At 38.1% G+C, this 27,414-nt stretch overlaps 1 protein-coding gene across 3 annotated transcripts in view; it reads right to left on the bottom strand.

Moving 5' to 3' along the window:
• Positions 1-24,776, bottom strand: part of LOC103710937 (pyruvate, phosphate dikinase 2) — a 31,533-nt gene extending 6,757 nt beyond the window's left edge. For all 3 annotated transcript variants that reach the window (XM_026806182.3, XM_088715235.1, XM_088715234.1), the window contains exons 1-10: positions 24,648-24,776; positions 23,870-24,191; positions 10,610-10,666; positions 10,270-10,503; positions 10,060-10,197; positions 8,847-9,009; positions 8,374-8,609; positions 6,711-6,839; positions 5,991-6,170; positions 4,574-4,711 (exon numbers count right to left, since the gene is read on the bottom strand). In XM_026806182.3, the coding sequence (XP_026661983.2) occupies positions 4,574-4,711; positions 5,991-6,170; positions 6,711-6,839; positions 8,374-8,609; positions 8,847-9,009; positions 10,060-10,197; positions 10,270-10,503; positions 10,610-10,666; positions 23,870-24,148 (1,554 nt within the window). In that variant the 5' untranslated portion in view covers positions 24,149-24,191; positions 24,648-24,776. The remainder of the gene's footprint in view (positions 1-4,573; positions 4,712-5,990; positions 6,171-6,710; positions 6,840-8,373; positions 8,610-8,846; positions 9,010-10,059; positions 10,198-10,269; positions 10,504-10,609; positions 10,667-23,869; positions 24,192-24,647) is intronic.
• Between the last annotated feature and the right edge of the window lie 2,638 nt (positions 24,777-27,414).

Raw genomic sequence — 27,414 nt, 5'->3', positions numbered from 1 at the left:
AATCAGGAAGCTTTTTAAACCTCTTTTGTTGGTGTTTCCACCATTTAGAAGGTGGGGACAAGTAGAGAGTAGGAAGATTACTAACGGAAAGGTGGACAAACTTAATACCAAATACAAATGTATTTACATGAATATTATTAAGTAAATGAAAATAAATTTCATTTATTTAACATGTAAATAAGGAACAACCCCCTATTTGAGTATACAAAGACTCAAAATCAAATTCCTTAAGAACAAAAAGTTGATTTCCCAGCTCTAAATTTTTGGGGTTGGGTCAAAATTTCAACTTTTAAATACTGGTACTTCACAAATATTTAAAGCCCATAAGTTTTAGTTTACGAAACATTTCTAAAAACCAAAAGTCCAGTAAGAAATGTCATATAGCTTAGTCTCTAAAGAATCTCACCTAACATGCAGAAAAACTGATATGCAAGTCTTATACACATGTAATTACACATGTAATATATAAAATTGGTCGGTTGTTAGACATCTATGAGGTTGTGCTCGATAATATGATAAATGTATTCTTTCTTGGTTCCTTTGCCAATTCATTTATCAAATCATGTCATTCACTATAGTGATCCATATCGAACATACTATATTGTATTGGTAGAGAAACAATACCTAATATGCCTCCTACACCAAGTGTTGGCATCAAGAGATTTTCTGTATTGGCACTCTGTACAGGGTGTAGCAGTTGGGTACCAATACACTGAAACCGGTACTCAAAACTATAATGTATTACTATCAATAGGATGACCAAAAAGAAAGTGCACCTCATAAACATTATGGAAAATATGAAAGCTCAATGTGGTTGGGTAAGGTAGACCATCCAAGAGCTATAACAGTAAGTAGGACCTAGAAGAGACCATCCACCAGCTAGTGGACTTTAACAATGCGTATGTTAGTGTTATCACATGATTCAATGAAAAAGTAGTTTTTATTATAGTAACTACAACTGAGAAAGAAAGCGCCTCAAGTCCCACAAAGTAGTGAAGGCGCATGTGACCCATCAATCCTAAATAATGTTCATGATGATACTTCTCTTTTTCAGCAAAATCACAGGACGAGCATGCTGCTCATGATGCTACCTTAGATGAGCTGTTATGTTAGCATCACCACAAGCTACAATTGCTTCATCTTCTAGAGTAGGATAGTGATGCCACATGGGCAATGTCAGTGAAGAGACCATAAGTGATGACTCATGCAGGCATGTGTTTAGTCCCACATCGGTTATTTGCCGAGAAGATCTTGAGTACTTATACAAAACAAGAAATCTAAATAACACCTTATGGCTAGAACTTTTGGTTCTGGGTTGCTATAAATGATATCAGAACAAACCCGGTCCATAGCCCACGTGGACAAGGGACATTGCAGCACAGGTCTAGATTGAATTTGTGGTACTTGTGATTGAATTTGAATAAATTTGGATCCTTAGCTTGGTGAGGATGCTAGGTCTTAAACGAAGGAAGTATGTGAGTACTCGTGCAAATGTGTATTTACTCCCACATCGGTTATTTGCCGAAAAAATCTTAGGTACTTATATAGGAACAAAGAACCTCAATAACATGTTCCGGATAACTTTTTTGGGTGAAGTCTTGGGTTGTTAAACCATCATCATGATGAGCATGCAAGGTAACTTGTTGGAAAGTCACATGATTGTACAAAAGGCTTGAGATTGAATCCTAGGTGGTTCTTGGGAGAGACATTAGGCAATGTTGCATGGATATAAGAATCAGATCTGGACACCTTTCCGCAAGTCTGACTCGGCATAAGGAAAAAGAGGAGATACAGAACTACAAAGAAAAAATAATGTAAACTAAAAATTGTATATCTAATATTGCATAAAACAGTTATTATTTATTAAGGTCTTCAAATATGCATGTTTCTTATCTAAACTTCCTGATTACCTAAAGGATTTTTGAAAAAAAAAGGAGATATTTCTCAAAGTTATCTTAATTCCAACATTTTAACCAATTTCCAAAATGAACAAAAGCTCACTTTTAGCACTATTATAGTGCATCAAACTCACTAATGGAAGAGTCCAAATCCTTACTAATTCTAAAAGCTATAGTTAAAAAAATGATAAGTATCCGATTGTCCAATGCACATGTGATTCAAATACGTATCCAACAGGGATTTTAGAAGTTGGACGAGTCCCTAGGTAACATAGATGTTAGGGTAGGGGAATGACCACCCCCCATTTGTGAGCTTGTCTAGACCAATAGAAGGCACACTAAAGACTAATTGAAGGTACACTAAAGACAACATTAAAACTTAAAGGATGCTGAATTCAAAGATAATATCATAAGAATGGCAATATTCAGAAACCTATATGATGAAATGGCCAAATTTTAGTTTAGGAGTCACCTACTTTGGGTATTAAACTTGCTTCAGAAGTGCAATTTTGCTATTGCTCTAGCTCCAAAATTCTTCCAAACTATCGAATCCTGCAACTAACTTTTGCAGTGTTCATCATATATTCATTGTATTCCAGTTTAACTGACCAACCACTGATTGGAACTTTTGCATTGTTTGAGTCTAGAGATAAACATAGCAGAGAAAAACCATCAGATTAGCTCTATGAGGACTAAGTTTTAAGTACAAAGGTTATTTACACAGATTTTCTCTAGGCCCTCTTGCCTCATTTTCCGTCATCTTTTAGGACCACCACTGCTAATTCTAAATCCAAGTCTACTTCTATCTCTGAGCTCACTGCATGCAACTAATTCTAAGGCGACCAAAAACTGAGGTAGCAAGAATGAAGATGCACAATGGTCATCTTGACCCCAATACATAAACTATCTGACTATAGTCAATGGCATATTTTAGTGAAGCAGAAAGCAAATATACATAATGCTTAATCAAGCCATCAGAACTGTTTGCAGTTGACAAGATCCTCGGGAAATTCAAATCAAGAAAAACAAGGCCCCCAAAATAAATTGAAGGCCCTGGTTTTTTTAGTGTAAATATTATGGATGCGACGCCACAACGGAATGGGATCAAGGCTCTTGATAAGAATAAATGGATACATGAAATGCCTAAGCATACACAGAGGAGAAGGAATTCATAATAATTAGGAACTTGAATTTTGCACATATGATGATAATATGGTATGACAGGAAGTGGGGTAGAAGGGCCAGGATAAGGTAGCAAAAATGTTTGGCAGGCAATAGGGATGAGGGGATTGACAAGAGGGGTATTAATATTAGAAGCAGCAGAAAGAACTTAAGTGGGGGAATAGTGAACCCATGGAATCAACATCGGCGGGACCGGTACCGGACACTATACCGGTTGTTTGGCAAGACGAGTCGGTGTGGGCTCGCGTCGTGTCGTGCCTGCGCCATGCCATGCTTGGCTCGTACCGAGACAGTGGAGAGGGAGAACAGGAGAGGAAAAGAGAGAGAGCAGAGGAGGGAGAGGGAGAGGAAGGAAGAGAGAGGCTGGCCGGCCTCTCTTCCTCCCTCTCCCTCTCCCTCCCTTCCTATCTCTCTCTCTCTTTCTCTTTTTTCTTTTCCTTCTCCCCCTCCAGTGACGACGTCTGGGTTTCAATGTTGGAACCGTCCCGGTCCGTGCCGATCCGGCCCGAGATGTCCCAAACCGGGCAGTTTGGGACGGTTCCGCAGATCTTGTATGGAATAAGTAGTTCAAATATATAGCATAAGCAACCACTTGGAAGGCAATAAGGAAGCAGGTTTTCAGTAGCCAAAAAGTGAACATTCGCAAAATACTTTGATCAATTCCCAAAAATTGGGGAAGTCATGGGGGTGAAGTCATGATTGATACAAGACTCATCATACTAATGACAACACAGAAAATAAACCAAGGCAGAGTGGGAGAGTCATCAATCCTACAGACATATATTAAAAATGAAGTAAATCATTTAATCAAGAATGCTTGGTCCGATAAATAGTTAAATCAATGTTCAAATACTATCTCAAAATTTCATACCATATAGTTTTAAAAGTGGAAAACAACCCTGACCTCAAGGAAAATACAAGATGCTATATCTATACCAGTTTAATCGTAAGTCGATTATGCAACACATGATAGCAAAAAAAAAAAAAACAGGGCACAAGAAGCTTGGCAAGGATGAAGGAAGAAGTATAAACAAAGAATGTGATGCTCAAGTTGATAATCCCAAATTACACATTCTATTACCTTTTGCATATAATAAAAGTTGAGCCATTGTAATAGTTGTAATAGTTGGGCCATTGTGGCATACTAGTCATGTTGATAACCATAGAGTGCAACAACCATGAAACATATCAGAAAATTGTAGTAAGAAAGAATTTAATTCGTAGCTTATTATAGTATGCCCAATACACAGATAGTAATTTCAGCTAAAGTGTGACTTTTATTCATCAACGACAAGAAACTTTTGATGTGGCATTTCTATTAGGTACTTATGCATATCAAAACAATTGACAGCATACACCCTCATAACCATCAATAAGAGCATATAAAAGATCAAACCTGTAGTGCAAAGTCAATAAAAACCAGCCCTAGAGTTACATAAAAAGGCAACACATCTTTCATTGTGTATCTATTGCGACATGGGAAACTGACTTACCAAAATAACAGTCTTCCCTTGGGCATGCCATGCTTCAGCATCGTCAGCAGTGAATACAACTTGGCCAACTGCAGCCCCCGGTGATGCAGGCAAGCCTGTAGCAATCACTCTATCTTTGTATGCAGATGGGTCGTCAAACTAAATAAGAAATGATGAGAGTATCAGCATTATATACAAGAACATGTGACTGTGCTAGTATAAGTGATTTCCAAGGAAACTCTCATGCATGCATGCAGATAGACGAAAACAACCATCCCTGCATTTTCAGACATTGTGGCAAGATAAGATCTTCAGTTGTAACCACATTATAGGCTACATGTCTCTTCTTCTATCATAATTAATAAAAATTAATGAAGTAAAAACCTGTCAAAAATAAAAATTTAATGGGATATCAAAATCCTTTAGTGCCCAAGTAGTCAATGCCTTAATGCATGATAATTTACATTACCATATGGTATACGTGTATGTGTGTATGTACATTTATTGTTTCAATCAAGGATGGCGGAACCAATACCGGGAACCGTACCAGTTGCCTGGCGGGAGGAGTCGGTATGGGCCCGCATCGTGACGGGCCTGTACTGACACCGTACAAGAGACGAGCGAGAGAGAGAATGAGAGAGAAAAAGAGAGAGAAAGAGCGGGGGAGGGAGGGAGAGGAAGAGGAAGGAAGAGAGAGGCCGGCCGGGGCCGAGCGGGAAGCCTCCACACAGAGGAGGCGGAGGCCGGAAGACGCGGAGGCGGGGCTCCGCCTCCGAGGCCCGGAGGGGGCCCCTTTTATTTTTGCATTTTTTAAGTTGAAGTCGGCAATCCATTGCCGATTTCACTTTTTTTTTAATAAAATAAATTAAGTAAAGTCGATAATTGGTTTGCCGACTTCAATTTAAAAAAGACAAAAATAAAAGGGGCCTGGCCTCTGCGTCTCCCCGGCCTCCGCCTCCGCCGGCCAGCCTCTTTTTCTTCCTCTCCCTCTCCCTCCCTTCCTCACTCTCTCTCTATCTTTTTCTCTTTTTTCTTCCCTTATCCCCCTCTAGTGACGGCAAGAGGCATCTCGGTTTCAATGGTGGAACCGTCTCAATCCGCCGCCGATACGGCCCGAGACGCCCCGAACCGGGCGGTTCGGAATAGTTTCGTAGACCTTGGTTTCAATGCTCCAAATAAGAAGGATATCCATGTAAGAAGGCTATACACAAATGCATGAATATCCACAATACATCATGTTAAGCAGTGTATATATGGTTTACTCAACAAGTCAACATGCTTTAGTACTGACTTGGTGTATTTAGGAAATCCAGAAATCCATCAATTTATGTCACAAAGACGCACTTCACCTTAACTCATTAAGCTAACCAAAAGCCTCAACCATCATTCACCCCACATGAATCAAAATGCACTTATATTCTTCCTTTTGAAAATCTACCTGTGGATGCAGAAGTTGGTCCAGATGCCCTGGTTCCACCTTCTTTATAGCAGAATGAGTATCAACAAGGCCTTCTTTAACCATGTCTACTGCAATCTTGACAGCACCTTTGCCCGTGCGCTTTCCTGATCTACACTGCAGCATCCAAAGCCTATTTTCCTGTACTGTAAATTCAATATCCTGTATTATAGGAGAAATTTCAGTTGGTTTGCAATTCAGAAAATATAAAATCTCCCCTGAGTCTAATGTACCATTACTTTTTCAGTAGATTAATGACAACATGAGCTCAAAAAATAAGAGAAGAGTTCCATATGACTTATACTAGGAAAAACAGATAACTGGACATCAAGAATGAAAACTCAACAATTAGAAGACACAACATAGACAGGCATGCACATGCAAAAATATGCTAGCAAGAATGTACACTTGCACACATGCTCAGGCGCAAACATGCATGCATATATAAAAATGCACATATGCATGCGCATGGGAGACCATGCTCAGAGACACATATATTTGATAGGGCCATGAAATTAAGAATCTAACTTTCCACATCTTTGTAATGGCCCTCTGGTATGCAGTATAGTCTAGAATTAAGAAAATATTTGTGTCTCTATGTATCTATTAATGTATGTATTTGTAAATGTATGCTTTTATGTGTTCATGCATGTACGTATATGCACATGCTATCTGAGAGATCTGTGAAATAAAGGATCTAACCATCATATCTTTATAATGGCGCTCTAGAATGCTACAATTCTCAACAAGCTCTTTGTAGGCTTCTGGCATGCACTGCTTCATAACATCCAAATCCTGTGGAGTTCTGATTCCAGCAACTACATCCTCACCCTGTTTTATGAAAAGTCGATTTTATTAGACATAAACAATCACTAAATAGTAATGCAGGATCATCTTAAAATGATCTAATCAGTGGAGATACTAATTCAAATCTCATCAATTAAAATCATAATATAAGTAGCATTTGCAGATAAAGGAATAAAGGACATTACCCAGTGATGACCCCAGCAATCCCCAGCAACTCAGCAAATTGCAGCTAAGTAAAACAGCATGTCATGTGCATTACATATCACATCATATATGAGCAGCAACGGCAATAATCATATCTATTGACCTCTTTCTTCCTAATACCGAATCATTGTACTTATCAAGGCATGCTTATCATACATTATATTGGAGCCCGTGATTGGCATATTTGGTTCTTGATAAAGCCTTCAAAGACATTGTACGAAAGACCCATGCACTTGTTGATGAAAACATCCATAACATGCAATTGCCTCGACATTATGGATAATCACTTTCCAGCATCTTCAAACATCTGCCAGAATCTAGCCACTTTAGTGCTGATCTTCACCTAAAAGTTCATTCAATCTTAACAATTTATGGTTATTCCTTTTGGAACAGGATTAGTGGCAGAGCATATCTATGTCGAGAAGGCTCCATCCAAAGATTCCCTAAATTTTATAGCTGATTATCAGCTAGATGTCAATTCTTCAAAATTAGTGCCTTTTTCAGGTCAAGGCAACTATAGGCAACAGAGGGTCCTTCTAGTGAAACCTTAAAGACCAATTATCCTTTATGGCATCCTATATTATCGTCACAGTATAAGCTCATGAAAGCAAGAAACAACCCTCTGAATTTTCGCTGGAATTAAGACCCTTTGCATATCATTTTGAAGGCCCCAAATCAAGTGCATCATCAATCAGCACCATCTTATCGAGACCACAGTTGTCAAGAACTAATGTTCCTCCTCGTGTACCACTTTGCTATAATAAGTGAATCTAGCACTGTCAGCAAGATTCAACGATGTCGATGACTCAAGCTCTAGTCAAAAGATTGAATTGGTCATAGAATGATCGATTCATGCCATGCTTGTAGGTCGCCTTAGTGCTTCCCCCAAAAGGGCATTGCATTCTGCCAAAGTAACAAAAATGCCGTACAAATCGGTAACAAGTCAATGTTCCAAAATCAAATGACGCTGATCAAGATCGAATTTTCACTTTATTCAACATTTTTTATCCTCATCTTGTTTCGATTCCTTAATATACCCTCTATTGGCAACTTGTAGAGTTCTCGAGAAATATGATACCTATACTCTTCTTTAATATGAAATATGATACTTCGGACCTCTCCCCAACACATGCACTGAGGAGAGGGACCAAATTCCTACTGTCATAAAAATCAAACGTTTGCACGCAAAAATCCAGCTCTTGCAGTAGCGATGATAAATCTAATACACCAGTGCAATCACCATGCTCCTCTTGGCTTTTAAGTGCATGAGAATAAAGATAGATTCTAAAGGCATCATGCAGAAACTAGAACCACAAGTTTTCAACTCAAAGAATAAAAAAGAAGAGCATCATACCTGAGCATTGATGAGGAATTCCCCATACAGCTTCTTCTCCCCAGTGCTGGGGTTCCTCGTGAAGAGCACACCAGTCCCTGAGGTGTTCCCCATGTTCCCAAACACCATGCACTGGATATTAACCGCAGTCCCCTTCAACCCAGTGATCTGATTAATGCTCCGGTACTTCTTTGCTCGTGAACTGTCCCATGAATCAAACACCGCCACCACTGCCAAGTACAACTGCCTCTTTGGGTCTGCAAACAGTCCAAATATTTCTTGAGACAGCCATTCATTAATCACAAAGCAATAGGAGCAAAAAAAAACAACATCAGAACCTCATTCTCATGTAAAGATGGAAAGCACATAACAAATTCATGAAGAACATGAAACTGGAACACCAAAACGTTAACAGACCCGAACAATATTAAGAAAAGGAGGAAGTAATTAAGTTTTAGAAGTACCAAGGCGTTGCTGTAAGTTATGATATTTACCTGAAGGAAAGTGCTCTCCTTTGGCCTCAATGTATACATCCTTATACTGGACAACGAGCTCTTTGAGGTCTGCGGCGCTGAGGTCTGTGTCGACGCTGATCCCCCTCGCAGCTTTCAGGGCTTCCAGTTTCTCTTCAAACCGTGAGTGTGGAATGCCCACCACCTCCAATCCACCAACACAAATAGAAGATGCATTAAGAGAAGCTATTGCCAAAAATCAACATTAAACAGTACAAAATATAAACTATAAATTGCACATATTAGAACAGAATAATCAAATAAACATATCAAAATCAGAAATTGAAATCAAGTTGTTTATTAGATAGTAGGTTGGATCAATATTATGGGCACTTTCTAAGCCCTCGAGCCTGAGAAACTTGAGACAGAGAAGGGCCATTGTCCACCAGCCATCTTGTGCCCAAGGCTTTGCCTTCCTCTTTTTTCTTCTTCTTCTTCTTTTTTCTTTCTTTTTTTTCCTTTTTTTGTGGGTACCACGGTGGTTCCCACACAAGACTTTGCTTATTGGGTATCCATGGCTGGCGCGTTTCGAAACCGCACTCCAGCCTCAAGAGTGCAAATGTGTCGGGTCAAATCAAATCATTAAGAATTCTAATCCAAACTGTTTTGTTCGTGTTTTAATTTTGGATCCAGACTCAACCTAATAGAAAATCGAATTAGGTTGGACCGGATCCACCGCTACAATTTTTGACTTAACGAGTCATTCGAGCCGGATCAGATCTATGTATAATTTAGACTCAACTCAAAAAATTCGGATCCAGCTTGGATCAAACCATTTATAGCTTCAAAACTTGTTTGCATCCTCATAGACTGCGGCTTGCAAGCCCAAATAATTTTATAGATTCGGGTCGGATCGTAGAATTGAAAATTCAAAATTATCCAAACTTCAAATTGATCGAGCCGAATTTGAATTCAGTAAACTTAAATTCAGCATAAAAAATGGAATAGATCATAGAATCCAATCGGACCCCATAGATCCTCCAAAATACGTCTGATTGAATGTAAGCAGGTGGAGTTGGGCCGGATCACGGACCAATCTGATCTATTTGCAGCCTTTTATGTATAGCCGTCGACAGGTCCAACAGGTCAACTAACGTCATTGCTACAAACAAACATTAAAAAAAAAAAAGCAGCAAACAAACAAAGAATCAAACAAAGAGGAAAAAAAAAACGGATCAAATCCAAATCTACTCACCACGCCGCCAAACATATCCAAAAATCGCCGGTACGAGTCGTAGGCGAAACGCTCCCCACTCTTGGCCGCAATCCCAGCCACCACCTCGTCGTTCAGTCCCAAGTTCAGCACCGTGTCCATCATCCCCGGCATCGACACCTACATTTGTTCCATCAAAACCATCAAACCACAGCCATCCATTCAACAAGGATCTGATGGTTGTCGACATACCGCAGCACCAGATCGGACGGAGAGGAGGAGGGGCTTGGAGGGATCGCCCAGCCCAGCTCCCATGTCTTCCTCCACAGCTTGCAGTCCTTCCAGTATCTCCTCCCAGAGTGCCGGCGATAGCTTCCGGCCGTTCTCCTGGTACTCTTGGCATGCCTCCGTCGATACCGTCAGCCCCGGCGGCACCGACAGCCCGATGCTCGCCATCTCTGCCAAATTTGCTCCTTTTCCACCCAACTGCTCGCAGAGTTAATTGTCACGTAGTTTAGGTTTAGCATGTAGTTAATATACGAGCAAAGAGAAGGAAAAGGCAAGTGTTTAGTAGAGAAGAGATAGAAGTTACCAAGGATTTCATGCCTTTGTGGCCTTCGCTCTTGCCCTTGCCGAAGGTGAACACTCTCTGAGAAAAGTTCTTAGAGCGAGCCATTAGTGGGCAAAGAAGAGTAACAGGTACACAAACGATCTAGAGGTGGTTTTAAGGTTTTGGATGGAGCTGAGAGTTTCTGGTCCTCTCTATTTATAGTGGCGATCGACTCCCAGTTGCAAGTGCAAGCTAAGACGGGATAAAACGACGAGAATAAAACCTGCGGCGCGGTTGGGACCAGGTCCATGGTATGGAGTTCTCGTATTTATCCAGGATAAATTGACGAGGATACGAATGAAAGGAGATAGCGACGAGCTCTTCAGCCAGGTCACAAGAAGGCATTTTTTTACGAATAAAGAAGGCAATAAATTGTAACTGGTCGCAAACACGGATACGTTCCGACGTGGGATAAGCTTCCCTTTTTTTTATCTCTTTTTTTTTTGATACAAAGGGAGGCTAAACTCTTATAAATAAATTATTTAAATAACTCTTACATGATAACTGTAGGATCAAAATTCAAGTTTTAAGAATCCAAAGCTACACGCTTCCAATATTTAGGATAAAAAAACAAACTTTTTGCTTGGTCAAACACGTTCTTTGAGGATAAGATACTGATGTAATGACTACTCATTCTATCATGCAGAAGCTGCTATTGTTTGGGACAAACAGGCAACCACAATATTATTTAGTTCACTGCTTTATTCACCTTTTGATTCTGCAAGAGTGGATTACTGTGGATTAAGGGTGTTTATCCACTACAGGAACAGCATACCATGTACCTTCCAGATTCCGTTACAATGGAAGAAGCATTGGATTTTTTCCTTAAAAGAAAAAGAATATATTTACTCTTCAGCAACGAGTAGGTATTAGGATTAATGAGTCACTTTATGTCCACTTTGTTGATAGTAATTGATAATGAACATGTTATTTCTTCTTTATTTTTGGTCCAATCTAGGATAGGTTAACCTGAATCGATCTGATCCATTCTTTGGGTCAGGTTGTGCTAATGTGTATCACGTTGGGATTGGGCTCAGAATGCTAAGTATCAGTCTAAATTCCATTCAGATTGAAGGCTTCACAATCTAAGCCAATTCAAACCCAACTTGAATCTATTCGGGAGGTCTCCAAGCATGATGTAACTTGAAATTAAACTAACATGAATTAAATAAGCAGTGCCAACATTTAAACCAACCAAAATTTCTGCAATAGAAATTCCAATTCTACTAACTTGGTTAATGCTTGAAACAAACGACTCGCCCCTAATGACCTAACCTAGGCAAACTGAAATACATTCGAATTAAGAATTCAGTAGTCAAGATAATTTGTGCTTCGATGACAGGGTTAATTGTTCCATCAGATCACATTCGAGTATTTTGTTAGTTTGATCAGGCCTTTACTAGAAACAACCTGCACAAGATGTGCCTCGATCTACTTTTCATATCAGTACAAGAGCAAGTTTATTAGTTTGTGTTCTTACTTCAATTGGCATCTACGGTTCACCACTCGTAATATAGTAAATTCAAGTCTCCAAGGACCATGATGGGCCATGTATTAAGCATTTCCTCATTAGAACCTTCCCTGGAAAGAACCTTTTAGGATTCCGGGACAGCAAGAAATTCACCAGGCACAGGTGGAAAATACACCCCTTATTGCTAATTGAATTATAAGCCTCGGCTTCGGCTAATGAAGTCACCCCTTTCCTTTCCGCAAAGAAAAAAGAAGGATAGGCCAGGCTTGATTTGGAATCAATTTTTCATTTAAAAATGCATGCTATAGAAAGTAATGTGGATCATGTTGAGTGGAACATGTCACCTATGGACAATGGAGAGGTGAATCATCAATCTCATGGCTAATCTTTTATGGAATCACCTTCTTTATCAAATGGAATCAAGGATGTGGACAAAGTGATGTATTCTAGGACCATATGGCAGCCTTCTAGCAGATTATATATGAATGTTATATATTAACCAGTTGGTGTACGTTGCATGAATATTTTACATGAGCATGAATTATTTTGTTGCATGATAGCTTCAATATATTGAAAGGTATGTTGCTCATTATTGATTCTTTGTGCTTCCTTATATGTTCTGATTACTACTAGCCTTAGCCAATTGCATATTGCTGCTCTTTGTTCTGGCCAAAATTAATGAACAAAGGTTTTTGGTCATCATCAATACATCACGGGTGAAGTTTTTGCATGGATCCAGTCATAGGAGTAGGCTAGCAAATTTGGGCAATCTTTGATGGACAAGTTAGCTAAAATATCGACATTTGCTAAATGTAGTACAAAAAGTGATGTCATATATATATATTGGTACATCTATCTTAGCCATTAATTCACTAAACGAAAGCACAACAGTCTCTATTCTCTAGTGTCAGCTACATCATGATAATTAGGCCAAGTATGACCATTCTTATTATAGGAATGGCAGCACGTGTTATGACATGAATAACCATGTAATCTTGAATCAGAACAGAGACTCAGAACCAGCTAAATCCGGCAAAATGGTGCAGATCACATCCGACAAAAACCGTGCCAACAATGCTGTCTCTCCTCCATCCCCACTAGTTTGGGGATGTATCTTTCGTATGAAAGAAGGATTCATCTTTCTTTGCACGAATCCACCACTGGATCATCCACTGATTACTTTAAGATCTATACAGAAAAATGAATGACAGAGTTTAGAATGTATAGAGATCTATACAGTAGGTGATCCAATAGTAGATTCATACTTCTTTCGCATGAAAGATACACCCCCGACCCCATACCTCTCGCTAGCTTTCCTGATCCCAGAGTAACCAATCCCAAACAAAGTCACCAATGGTGCCCTTCCGAAATATCTCAACGGATAAAAATTTCAGAATGTTAAAAAATATTTCTTATCAGATCCTAATTCTTTGTTGGATCCTCTCACTTTCTTCGTGCTTCATTAAACACGTTCTGATTGTTACCAGCTTTGGACAGTTGCATGCTGCTCTTTCTTCTGCCCGCAATTGTTGAAGAAATTAAGGTTTTTGGTTTTCGTCAAATGTCACGGGTGAAGTTTTTGCATGCATCCAGTCATAAGAGTCGGCTAGTAAAGTTGATGGGATATGATGTCTCTCCTTCAAACTGATTTACATGAGCTTTCCTGGAAAGAACCTTTTAAGATTCTTGATTTTGAACAAAATTTTCATTTAAAATGCATGCAATAGAAAGTGATATGAGTCACGTCGAGAGGAACATATCACCTATGGACAATGGAGGGGAAAATTATCAATCTCACGGCCAATCTTTTACAGAAGCCCCTTCTTTAATATCAAACGGAATCAACGATGTGGACAAAGTGACGTATTCTAGGAGAGCATGGAAGCCATTCAGGAGATTATATATGAATATTATTAGCCAGTTGGTGCATGTTACATGAATATTTTACATATGGCTGAATTATTTGTTTGCATGATAGCTTCACTATATGAAAAGATATGTTGCTCATGCTTGATTCTTTGTGCTTTTCTTTTTTTTGTTGATGAAAAGGGAGGACCGTACCAAGCAGTTTATTAAAAAAGAAGGGCAGAATATGTACAAGATCAATCAGCTTAGAAAATTTGGCTTGACCTTTGCTAAGAGAGCTAAGTCATTCCATCACCAGAGGAGAGGAGAAGAAGAGACAAGGAAATTTGGCTTGACTTTTGTGCCTCATCATATGTTCTAATTGTTACTAGCTTTAGCCAATTGCATACTGCTCTTTTTTTCTGGCTGCCATTGTTGAAGAAAGATTTTTGGTCATCATCAACGATCACAGGTGAAGATTTTGCATGTCTCCAATCATAGCAGTGTAACAACTTAGGACCTCATCCAAAAAGGCTAGTCAGAAGATTTATTTGAGTTCCTTATCTTGTATATGTACCCAATTTTGGAACCCGGCTTAGCTCTACAGGTCCTCCAAAATCGGTCAAGTCGGGTTTAAACGGGTTAGATCAGGTCACGGGTCAATCCGACCCATTTGCAGCCTTATCTATCTTAGCCATTCATACAATAAACTAAAGCATAACAATCTTTATTTTCTAGTGTCAGCTACATCGTGATAATTAGGTTAAGCATGACCATGCTTATTATAGGGATTGCAGCAGCTATTATCAAATGAACAACCACAGAATCTTGAATCACAATAGAGATTCAAGTCCGGCTAAATCTAATGAAACAATGTGCATCACATCCAACAAAAATTGTGCCAACAATACTCTCTCTCCTCCATCCCCTTTGGGTTGAACGTATATCTTTCATGCAAAAGAAGGATTTGCTTTTCTTCGTGTGAATCCACCATTGGATCATCCATTGATCGTTTTGAGATATGTGCAAGTGGATAATTAATAGAGTTTAAAGTGCATTAAGATCTGTGTGGTAGGTGATCCAATGGTGGATTCTTTGGAAAAAAAAGTGAATCCTTCTTTCGTGTGAAAGATGCACACCAACCACCCGCCCCAAATGAGGTCACCAATGATCCCTTCCAAAATATCCCAATGAATAAAAAATATCATACTGTTAGAATATTTCTTATCGGATTCTAATTCTTTGTTGGATTCTCTCCCTTTCTGTATGTATAAAAGTGACCCCTCTCTTGGTCAAAGGCAAGATTTTTAACTTGATTTCCATTTCGATGGTGACCAAATCGACGCTAGCTAGTAGTGAAGCAGGTGACGGTGCCAACACGATAGGGGACCTCTATGAGGACATGTTGACGGAGGGTGCTCTAGCATGTGGACGGTCGCTTCCAATCACTCTCCATCTAGCCCCACCTCCGGCATGATATCTAACAGCCTACGCCTTGTTGAGATTTATTACTAAGTCTTTATTTTATTTTAAAATTTATTTTTAGTACTAGTCCAAGTTATGTTTGGTTGAGTCTTAGACTCAATATACAAAATTTTATCTTTTAGTGATAGTGGGAGATGGTGATGTTTTTGTTTCATAGTAGGAGAGAGATTGTAGTTTTATAAAAAGAAGGAGAGAGCGACATCAAGAGTTAGAGAATTCTTTTTGGTGAGATAAGATTTTTTTGAGAATAGGAGTCAAACTCATTGCTTTAGCATTTATTTTCTTATGAATGATTTTATTTTTCTCCCTCAAATTTTTTTTCCACTATTGTTGCTTGATTTATTTGGTATTTGTTTGGATCATGGGATGGCACATTCAATCTATGCTGAATAGCATGTCATTTAGAGCGAGATTGGAGTGTGGTCAAAGAAGTGTGTGGCTTTGATTAGATTTATCTGGAGAGTAGTTTTCAGAGAAGCGAGTTAATTATCGATGGTTTGTGTATCTGTAGTTTGGTATGGTTCTAGAGTTTTCAGTAATTCATTGTGTATATAAGCAAATGTGTACTCTATTATAATTTGATATTTAGATCATAATGGCCGATTTCACCAACCTTTCTTCTTTTGCTGCCACCACTTGTCTTGCTAACTTAATCAACATCAATATGTCTAGTTTTGCTACTGTCACTTATCTTTGTAACTTGTTTATCCAATTTGGAAGTCTATGATCAAAGCATATTTGATAGGATAAGATTTGTGGGATGTCTTAGAAGAGTCAGGAATGATGCTAATGGATACTCTTAATAATGAGATTGTGAGAAAAAAGTGGAATCTAAGATCCAGAAAGGTGATGTGGATTCTCCAAGCCCCAATGGATAAGGAGAATTATCTCTATATTTAGGATATATAAGAGTCAAGAAAGCATGTAATATTCTCACAGCTATCCACTCAAGATCTAACAAGGTGAGACATCCTAAACAAAAGTTGCCTAAGAGGTGGTTTTGCTTCTAAGATTTTCCGAAAATCTAAAAAGAAAGCAAAATTGGTTCAAAGACGAAGATTTAAAGTAATGGGAGCTTGATTAGTTAAACATTGGATCAAGTTTAGAAGAAAATCCAGAATATAATGAAGTTGATTAGCTCGAGGATCAACTAAGTCTAGAAGATGATCTGGAGCAAAAGGAGCTTAATTAGATAGATAGTACGGTAACAAATTCAGAAGGATTGCGATTGAAGAGCAAGTTGATTTTAAAAGTGCCCAGAAAGAGTCAAAGGACATTATACTTAATCCGATCATAGAATTCATATTGAGGAGTCAAATTATAAAAAGAGTCTTATACTGAAGTTATCCAAGATATGAATATTTTCTGTAAAGATCAAATTGGCTATGAGGATGAGGAGTTGACTAATTTTGAAGTAGGTTCAAAGATCAAGCAACAAGAAAACATGCTTGATGTAGATAATTTATATTATACTTTAATACTCGATAAGGGTTTTGAGTTTGTTTTGAAATTACTCCAAAGTTCAAACAATTGAAAGACTCTTCGATAAGGATTTGATTTTGTGTATAGGTGCCAATTGTATGCAGATACATAGTCCTACTCAACTGGAGGCATATGAATATAACCAAAATTTTGTTGTTGATTTCACAAGTGTGTAGGTAATAGCCTATACTCTGAAAAGTAGTGATTATAACCGGCAACTTGATATTGGATGGTGCAAGCTAGATTGTGAAAGCCTAGGTCCGTTCCACTTGATAGACCCAAGCTCGGCCCAAAAGGGCTAGTTGCACGTGCACTGCACGTGACCGGCCATGGTTAGGAGTTTTTCTCCTCTTCGACAATTTCGGCCGGAAATAGGAGTCCTAAGATCATCGGAACCCTAGACCTCCTCTATAAGAGAAAGCCCTCACCCTCCAAGGCTCTTAACCTCGAGCAATTTCTCTACCTTCTCTCTCTTCCTTCCCTTTTTTCCCATTGAAGTTCGTGGTTGCTATCATTGTGCCCCCTCCAGAAATTGGGGTCGTCGATGCCTCCTGAGCTAAGGTAATGCCCCAGCCTTCTTTTCCTATTCTTTTTCTTCTTCCCACGACTTGAAATGACCATCGCCGGATAAGAGATTGACTGGCGATTGACCGGCAAAGGAGAGCCCTATTTTTGCCTTGTGTTGCCACTTTTTTTCTTTTTTCCGGCCACCAGTGCCACTATTTCTTAAAGCCAAGCCCTTAGTTAAGCTGCCCGATGAAGCCATGGCCGCCGATAAGCGGCCAATGGTTAAAATCAAGGAAAAAGCTTCGGTTATCCTAGTTTTTTCGAGAGTGACATGAAGAATTAGAGAGAATTTGTTTGGTCAAGTGAGGCATCTTTGAGAATGCCCGGAAATTTGATAGGAGAAGGTGGTTTTGTTGGTTCATATAGAGCATCGGTGATGGCAGTGATCAATCGAAGTAATCCAGACTTGCAGTGACACTAATGTACTAAACGGGCTAAGCCACTTTCTTGTTCGCCTAATATGCCTTAATGGATTAACTATCTTTTTTGGCTGTGTTGGCCACTTAATCTATCAGGGAAAATAAATGTCGGATGGTAGCCCATTGCCATCACAACCCAATTAGAATTTGATAAATCTAGTTAGAAAGAATCTCATCACGCTAGATCTAAGAGGATCTAGCTCATTCCTTATGTAAACTAACTTTTCATGACTTTTATCAGGGACAGGATCAAGATTTCTTTTCTTTTGAGGGCTAGAAAAAGACACATGTTAAATAACATAACATTATTTACAAGTAGAAAATAAATATTCTAGTTATTTATATTATCTCATGTAAGAAAAAGAAGGTAAGATTCTGAGAGGACTATATAATATGCAATTCTAATGCATAGTGTAATGATATTGATTTGTTTTATAAATCTGCAAGAATATGCTTGCAAATATTAGTTGATCCCAAAATTTTGAAGGCAAGTAACTCCATGATTCAACTAAAAGGTGAATAAAATTTACTAAAAGTTCATGGGCTTTAAACTTGTAAATATTTTTATCAAATAAAATATGCCATCATTAGAAAAAAAATCTGATGATAGCTTCTTGTCATTAGTGGGAATTTGTTCAACATCCCCTGAATCAATGTAAAACAGAGGATAAATCATTACATAAAATTGAATCATTTCTCAGTGAACTACAAATGACTTTTATTGCTTGTTCGCGCTTTTGCATTTTTATTGATTCAACAATTTGTCTATGAGACAAAAGTCATAAGGTCAAACTTACATTACATTAATATTCTTAATGGTTCACTTGAGCAAACAGGTTTAGCATGATCTTTTGGCCATATGTTATTGCTACCTATGCTTATGAATTAGAACTTGTCCTGTTGATTAGACCCTTTATTGATATATTTTCTAATAATAATTCAATTTTTGTTTTTATTTTTTTTGAACATTGATTTTTTAACTTGGCTGCTGCTGGAAAGTTACCAATTCCTGTCTCCTTCCCAGTCTCTATACCTTGGTTACCAACGGGCACTTGTCTCATTCAAATTTTTTGAACACTGGGACCGAGGATGGTTCCAATAGTTGCTACTTTTGATTACTGAGTTAAAAAATGACTGTAATTTTTAATTCCTTTAACTATAGGTGTCCAACACATGTATCTTTGGATTTTTTTATTTGAATATTTTTATGGAAAGGTAATTTTTCATGAACAATCATTTCTTTTCAGTTTTATGACTATTTTACGGTGAACTATGATTCATGAGGATCTCCTTATCGATATGCATCAATGTGGCCACTACGAATAGGGATCGATAGGGCCTAGGAGTAAGATCTGCTACAATGGAATGTCGAGTCGCATATCAAACTTTTGGAGGCCATAACTCGATTATATGACGTCCGATTAAGATGATCTTTTTTTTTTTATATTGAATATTTTTTTTGAGATCTACAATATGACACCGCGCACTTTAGGGGATAGCGCCCCTAACGATCGAACCCAAATTATATCATTTGAGACTTGAAATAGGCTGGTCAAACTGAAAGTTTCTTTTTGAGATAATCCTTTGACTAAGTGTAGCTCTTTATTCGAGAAGAATCAGGTGGAGCAACAAAGGCAGAGTTGATGTAGAAGTCAAGATCTACTTTTCAAAATTTTTAGCTTTCTCTAAAAGATTTCTACTTGTGATGACTATTTTAGGAAGAGAGTCCTACTAGGATTAAGATAAGGAATCCAACCCAAATTGTGTAAAAGCGGACCTCACTTAAATAGAAGCTATGTACCTCAACTTTTTAAATATTAATGAAAGAAAAGGGAACTTAAACCCTAGTTTCGCAATTACTGTATCTTCTTCTAGTTATCTTTTGAGAGATTCGAGTTGAGTGTGTTGAAGAAAATCTTTCTTTTTTTGGGTCAGATCAAACTGTCATATGCTTACACCTTTTATTTTCTAGATTTAGGATTTTGTTTTGTGAGTACAATATTTTTTACACCATATTTTAGCTAATGATGGCATCCAAAGGGTACATGCATCAGCAATGTAGAAAGGTCAAGAAAAGATAAAGATGGAAGGGTCTCAAGCCAAGCACCCGTATATGGATAGGCTGAGATAGCTTATAGGTTGAAACGTTGGCACCCTCTTAACTTCTTTTAGGGAAACATACAAAGTAAGCTCGGAAGTGGTTCAACATGGAAACTGTATTACGCTCTACAGACCGAACAAGGAGAGCATCGGCTAGAGCAAGCTAGTAACTTTCAAAGATAGATTGAATAAGGCCTAGCTGTGTCAAGTTTAAGGTCGAGCAGGTATGGTGATATATGAGGTTTCCTTATTGGCCTTATAGAGAGATTGTGATATGGTATGAGACCTGATAGTTATTAAAACATAGAGAGTGGAAGGTGGTTAACGCCAAATATTGCAACTGTCAAAAGTGGAAGATTATATGCCAAAAAAAAAGGTGGAAGATCGGAAATGGATAGGTGTCGGCACTAGAGAGATGGTCACCCGACTGATTATAATATGGTGTATAAATAGGAGGATGTTACTCTAAGAATGAACCCTCCTTTTGCCAATCAAACTACCTATTATTATCTTTATCCTTATCTTTGCTTTATTGTCACATTTACCTTTACCTTTACTTGCTTTAGTTATTTTAGTTTATCCATAATTCATAGAGTAGATTCGCAGCCCCGGCTACAACTTACGTACTCCTCTTTCAGGCAAGTGGTATGACGATAGCGAAAGTTCTTAAAGTTTAAGGTATCAGAAGTCATACTATCAACTCTTCACCCTCTCTACTTTTCGGTTGTTGATAGTGATGGCATGCTTATGCACTTGCATAAATCTACTAGGGATGTACACATTGTTTCCCCCTACCCTCCTAGCAAAGAATCCAGCAGCGAACAAAAGGGCACTAATAATCTTAGAATCTAGTAGCGAACAAAAGGGCACTAAGAATCTTAGAATAGAAGATGGGGCTCAAGAATAATGATACCCAAAAGGTCCTAGATCTGTACTTGCGAGTTGATTCACCTAAGAACACCAAAACAAGTGAGGTCATCCCACTATTGTTGAGCAATAACTTAGAATGGAGCTTCAGGATCCATAGTGGTTGGGTGGTTTACCAGGAGATAGGGATAATAACAAGGACCCTGAGGGTTGAAGGTTATAGTAGAAAGGATGAAGAAGATGATCAATTTATAGCCAAATTGTGCTCCATACAAGACATGATCTGAAAGAATTCATTTTGATTACAAGATCTTTGAAGATTAGGTTGCAACAATTTCTAAGGGGCAGCTATACATGTGGGTACATGGCGACTATATTGAGGGAGAGGAAGCAATATCATATGATTCCATTATGGCGATAAATATGATGATAATGATAATTTAAGAAAGATGGAAACCCTGATAGGCAGATTTATTTTAAATACCTTTCAAGTGTTGGCGTTTTACACGAAGTACGAACATGCTCGGTATATCCCATCACCCTTTCTGATTGATGGCTGATGGGATCTGGGGGCATTGTTTGCATCACATTTTATGTAATGCTGGTATTCAAAATGCCCATGCATATTTAGCCACAAGGCAAGGATTGGACAAGATAATGATGGAGGGGTCTCGATCCAAGCACCCTCAAATGGATAGGCTAAGGTGGTAATCGGAGGTCAAAGCCCTAGCACCCTCTCAACTCCTTTTAGGGGAACAAACCAAGTAAGCTTGGGAGTGTTTCAACATTGGAACTTTATAACATCCCACAGACTGAATAACGAGAGCATTAGCTACCACATGCTGGATAATCATCAATGATAGATGAATAAGGATTAGCTATGCCGAGTTTAAGGTTGAGCTGGTATGGTAATCTATAGGATTCCTCTATCTATCTTACAGAGAGATCGTGATAAAATACGAGATTTGATGGTTGTCAAAAAATATGGAAAGTGGAGGGTGGTTGGTACCAGGTACTGTAACTGCTAGAAAAATGGAAGACCAAATATGGATAGATATTGACACTAAAGATGCATGGTTATCAGATTGATTATGATATCATGTATAAATAGCAGGATGTAACTCTAGAAAAGAACCTTCCTTTGGCTAAACAAACACCTATTGTTATCTTTATCTTTATTTTTACTTTATTTCCGTATTTACCTTTAATTTTACTTACTTTAGTTATCCTAGTTTGTTTGTAGTTCTTAAAGTAGAATCATAGCCTCGACTATGACCTGTCTCCTCCTCTTTCGAGCAGGCAATATTATAATAGTAAAGTATTTCAAGCTCAAGATCATATCATGACCTGCATTATCTATCCTTCACCCTCTCTTCTTTTCAATTATTGACACCAGTGGCACGCCTGCACACTTGCATGAAGCTGCTACGAACGCACACGTCGTTCTTCACCTCCAACGGAGAATCCAGCGGGTAGCAGATACATACATGCATAAAACTCTCTCCAACTTCGTATTAATTTTTACTTCCTTTTCATATTTTACCTGTTCATGTTGAATGTTCTAATTTGGTAAATCAAGTTCATAGGGCAAAGCTTGAGTAGATTTATCATTTAGGCATTGTATCCTAGGGTGGGGTTACTAGTAACCTACCTTCATTTATAATATGGAAGGAATTTTTATCTTTTTTTAATCAAGGGAATGGATCATACAAGTCCAGAATGGATCAAAGAAATCCAAAAGCAAAATATCTTGAAATTAAGAAGGAAAAGTGGAGATGTTCTCTAAGATGGTACTCTTGGAGTGGTTGGTTATATAGGATACCATTTAGTCCATAGCATTATTCACTTCCTAATAAACAAAAATTGTATGTTTCTAGTATAATATTTTGATTTTCAAGTTTGCTGATATTTTTTTTATTTAATTCCCTTCATTCTCTCTCATTATCCTTTATTCTTTCTATTTCTTCCAATATTTTGGAGCTCCTCTATGCAATAATTAAAGATTCTAGGTTTAAATCTTGGATGGTGCACTTCAATATTAGGATCTATATAATTATAGTACCTCCTAGTCTTCCTTTCTTTTGCTCTTAAAAAAGGAAAAAAATACTACTATTTTTTCTTAGAACTATCACAATTGTAATGATGTTAAATGCATCACCCTCTTAGTGCATGCGTATAGGTAGATGCGCTTCACTTTTTTAAAGGAAGGAATGTAGCTCATTGGTGGACAAATCCAACAGCAAACCAACATGCATAGACATAGAAAAAGAAGAACGAGGAGGAAAAACGGAGCAATACTGGCATATGCATATGTATTTTGCCATATAATTTAGGCTTGCACGCTATTAAACTAATTTAACTTTTAGTGTTAGGTTGGATTAGTCTATTTATCATAACCTAGACACAGTCGCAAGAAATAAAAGTAAATTCAATAATATCTATCCGGATCCATTTTTATATTCGAATTTATCCGTATATAAATAAAAATTAAAGTATCCGACTAATATCTATTTTCTTATCTATACCCGTCAAAGAAAAACAAATATAGATATGGATAAACGACTATTTAATCCATATCCGAATATCTAATTCTATTTATAATCTTATTTAATTTTCTATAGTACTCATAAAATTTTAAGAAAAGTATATAGTTATATTAATATGCTATTAACTTGATTTACCATCCACTTAGTAATATCGTTGATTTTGGGGTTATAAAGTTTAGTTATTCGATTTATATCTATATTAATATTCATTCATTCAATATTTGATTTCTAACCATATTCATTTAAAACAAATATGCATATAATTTTTTGCATCCTACTAATACCGGATCCAATTTGATTCCAATCTTACTAGCTGCTAATCATAGGTCAAGCCACTCTTATTTTTTTTGGAATTATTAAGGTCAACTTTCTCCATACCAAACCCACAAGATTTTTTTTATGGTATATTAAGCCCACGAATTCAAGTGCAGATCAAACAATACAAGTCAGAGTATAATACCTTCTTTGTCGTAGGTATCGGTGTCACCACGGCTTGAAGTCGCGAGCAGCTCCGACTCCGAGCCACCCGCGACTCAAACCCATGCCGCTTGGAATCTACACATCCCTTGACCTTGACCGCTCCAACTTCACACCTAGCTGAGCTCTGGACGAAGCCACTCCTCTTGCTGTAGTCTCGTCGCCTACCAAGCCAACCGAGCTCGTCCACCTGGCGGCTAAGCCTTCGTACGTATAAATACAGCGTAGACCGTATGTATAGACTCTTCGTATCCCAAGGCATCTTCTTTCTTATTTTCTCTATATTCACTTATTCAGAGAGAGAGCTAGAAAAAAAAAAAAACCTGAATATATTGCTGGAATGATAGGAGACACAATCGTAGCTCAAATGCATAAATATGATCAGATTAACCCATTCAGTTATTTACGTAATAACCACAATAAAGCACAGTAACATCATTACAAAGATGAACAAATTTAAGATGGATGAGCCAGTGATCAACATCCACATAAAAGACTCATTTTATTTTCTCTCTATGAAGAGGGTCATCAGAAGAAAGAGTAAGAAGTTTTTGTATGACTCCATCGATCGGCATAAGTCCCAGCTTACTCTATGGAAATTACAGTAGCTATGATCTGTTTTATTCAAACAATATTCAACAGTTTGATCAAAAGCAAAAGATTGCATAGAGATAATAACATGCTATTCCATTCGGAGAATATATCAATATTTCTCAAAAAAAAGAAGAAAAATCTGAGGAAGGAGCTGAGAATCATCATACCTTTAGATAGACGATAGCTTGAAGTCTTTTCTTCTTCTTTTCTTTTCTCTTTTTTTCCTTTTAAATTATTTCTCTTGAGACCAGAGCGGGGGAAGACTGGAGGGCCTCGGCCCTCGATGGTATGAACAGACTAAATACTTCATCATTTATCAAAAAGACATATTGAAATGACATCTAAGTCCCAAGATTCTGCCACAGCGGTGCATGTCCCCAGGGGTATTTACGTAAATTAAGACGTAATCAGTTTATCTTCTTCTTTGTTGGTCTGATATGGAAGAAGGAAGGGTGGGGATGATGGAAAAGTGATGCTGTGGGCCCGCAAACACCTAAGATCTGGAATATACTTATTGAGCTATGGCTATTTGCCACGTGGCTATATCACGTCCACATGCGCCTCCAATGGCAACGGCCTCTCTCTCATCTTATCCTGAGTCAGCCTTGGCCTGTGGTGCCGGACTCCCCTCCATTAGTGAGGTTTGCTAAATGGACGAAACTGGATCAATTATGTGGATGGAAATAAACTTGAAATTGGAAAAATAATGTTATGCACAAATTAATTTACCAATTATAAGGTTTGCTTCAACAAATCAAATTCTCTTTTGTGAAGGTAAGTTTTGATGGATCAGTCCTGTTGATGCCATTCGAAGCATAACTTTTATTTGCTGTTCGGGAAGCTTTGGATGGAAGGAGACTCAACTACCATTGTAGCCTAAGGGTGTTGGCCAATGGAAAATACTGAAATATTTTTTTTAAGGAAAAATTATTAGAAACTCACCATAATTTTTTTGGATTTTTTGCATGAATACCTTTCTAAAAATTCAAATTTGCATGAATACTTTTTTAAAATTTATATTTATTTCTGTACCCTCATAAAACACTGTTTTTGTACAAAATGCCCTTAACATAACGGTTCTTCTAACACCATTAATAAAAACCATATTTATTTTAATTAAAAGTAAAATAAAATTTTGAAATTATTTTTTTGTTCTTCATCACAGACGACTTATAAATATATATTTTTTACACATCTACCTATTATAGATATTTTAGTCATTTTAATTTGAAACCATTAATTTTTTAATGACGTAGATGGCATGGGTACATATGCAAAAACAAAGATTAAAAAAGGATAGAATAGTAAAACAAATGTTTTATGAAGGTATACATGCAAATATTAATTTTGGAAGGGTATTCGTACAAAATTCGATATTTAGGAGGGTATTCATCGGCAAAAATCCAATTTTTTGTGACAAATGGAATGAAGTATAGGCCAAAGCCAAGAAAGAAAAGGATAGAAAGAAAGGGAAAAATTCCAGGAATGGAGGCGGCGGAAATTAAGCCTACATCCAAGCAACCAAACTCCAGTAATACAACCCCACCCCGTAGACTTAAACTCAAGTAAAACATACAAATACACCAACTTGAGGCTAGAATAGCCCAGGAAACCATTAGTCTAGCCCAATTATCTTACTACAATTAAAATTCGATTCTTCGTTCTTGAAAACTCTTGACACGAACCACCTGACACCTAACCCAATTGACCACCATTTGGATTTATCTCGACTCAATTCAGTTTAGATAAACTGGACTACGCGTTGGACGGGCTCGAGATCATTGCAACACCACCATTGCCTCCTTGGCTCCTATACCATTACGTCGACATCTACAGTGGCACGACCCCATTGATGCAGATCAACTCTATGGATGCTCGATGCTCCTCCACATCATCTCTTTTGCGGCCTTCTTTGACTCCATGATCATTGTCACTATTGTCCACCTCGCCACTATATATCCAACCCTATTGAAATCGTAGCTTGAGACTCAACACTATCACCTCATTGCGTTGCTCCATTGCCAAAGCCTCCACTTCTCATCCTTAATCTGAGATCGCTGTTGTAGTCTTGCCTCAACACCATAACACCACTGCAGCCTCCACGCTCTACCACTCCATTGCCACAACCACCACCTGTTATACCTCCGTCAATCTTTACGTGCCGTCACTTCATTGCCACAGCTTCCTTTTGACGTCACACGTGCCACAAGCCACCAACTGGATGATCACTGCCACTGTTAAGACTTCTAGCTCACTCCAAATAACTCAATATAGAAGAGGACTATGCTCACTCTCGAGACCTTACCTCAATGCTGCAACACCATTATGGCCTCAACACTCTATTGCTCCACTCACAGCCACCAGGTGCCGCTGCTCTATCGTGACCTTCGACACCAACCTCACTTCGTTTCCATAGCCTCCCTTCAATGTTGTGGCCTCCATATACCACCAGCTAGGCTATAGCAATCACTACTAGGGCTTAGGACTCGCTCCAAAAGAAGTCCTACACCGAGGAAAGAAGAAGACAAAGAAGGATGTGAAGAGAGGAGATGGCAGGGAGAGAGAGAGAGAGAGAGGGAATTAAGAGACGGTGTGGTGGTTGGGGTTCTTGGATAGAAAGGTAGAAAAGGCTAAAGAGGGGTCGACGTGATGACTAGGGTAAGGGTTTTCTCAGGCAGAAACCAAAAAGAGAGAATTTCCAGAGTCTCTTTGTAGAAAGTCTAGAAAGAGCGTCCAGAGATATTAAAGATTATTAATCTCTTCAAGCTTATGGAATCTCTCATATCATGAGAGAGGGAAATTAGCTAGTAGACTTCTGTTCGCACATTCAAGCACCTTATTTGCTCAACTGTGTTCAAATCCAAAGTTTTACTATTCATCGTGTCTGCTTAGCTAAAATTGATGCTTTAAGATATAGATATAAGAGATTTCAAT

This window comes from Phoenix dactylifera, chromosome 2 (assembly GCF_051530095.1).
Source record: "Phoenix dactylifera cultivar Ajwa chromosome 2, Ajwa_hap1_PhDact_Kaust_v1.1, whole genome shotgun sequence".
Taxonomy (NCBI): Eukaryota; Viridiplantae; Streptophyta; class Magnoliopsida; order Arecales; family Arecaceae; genus Phoenix; species Phoenix dactylifera.
This window is presented reverse-complemented; position numbering and strand designations above follow the sequence as displayed.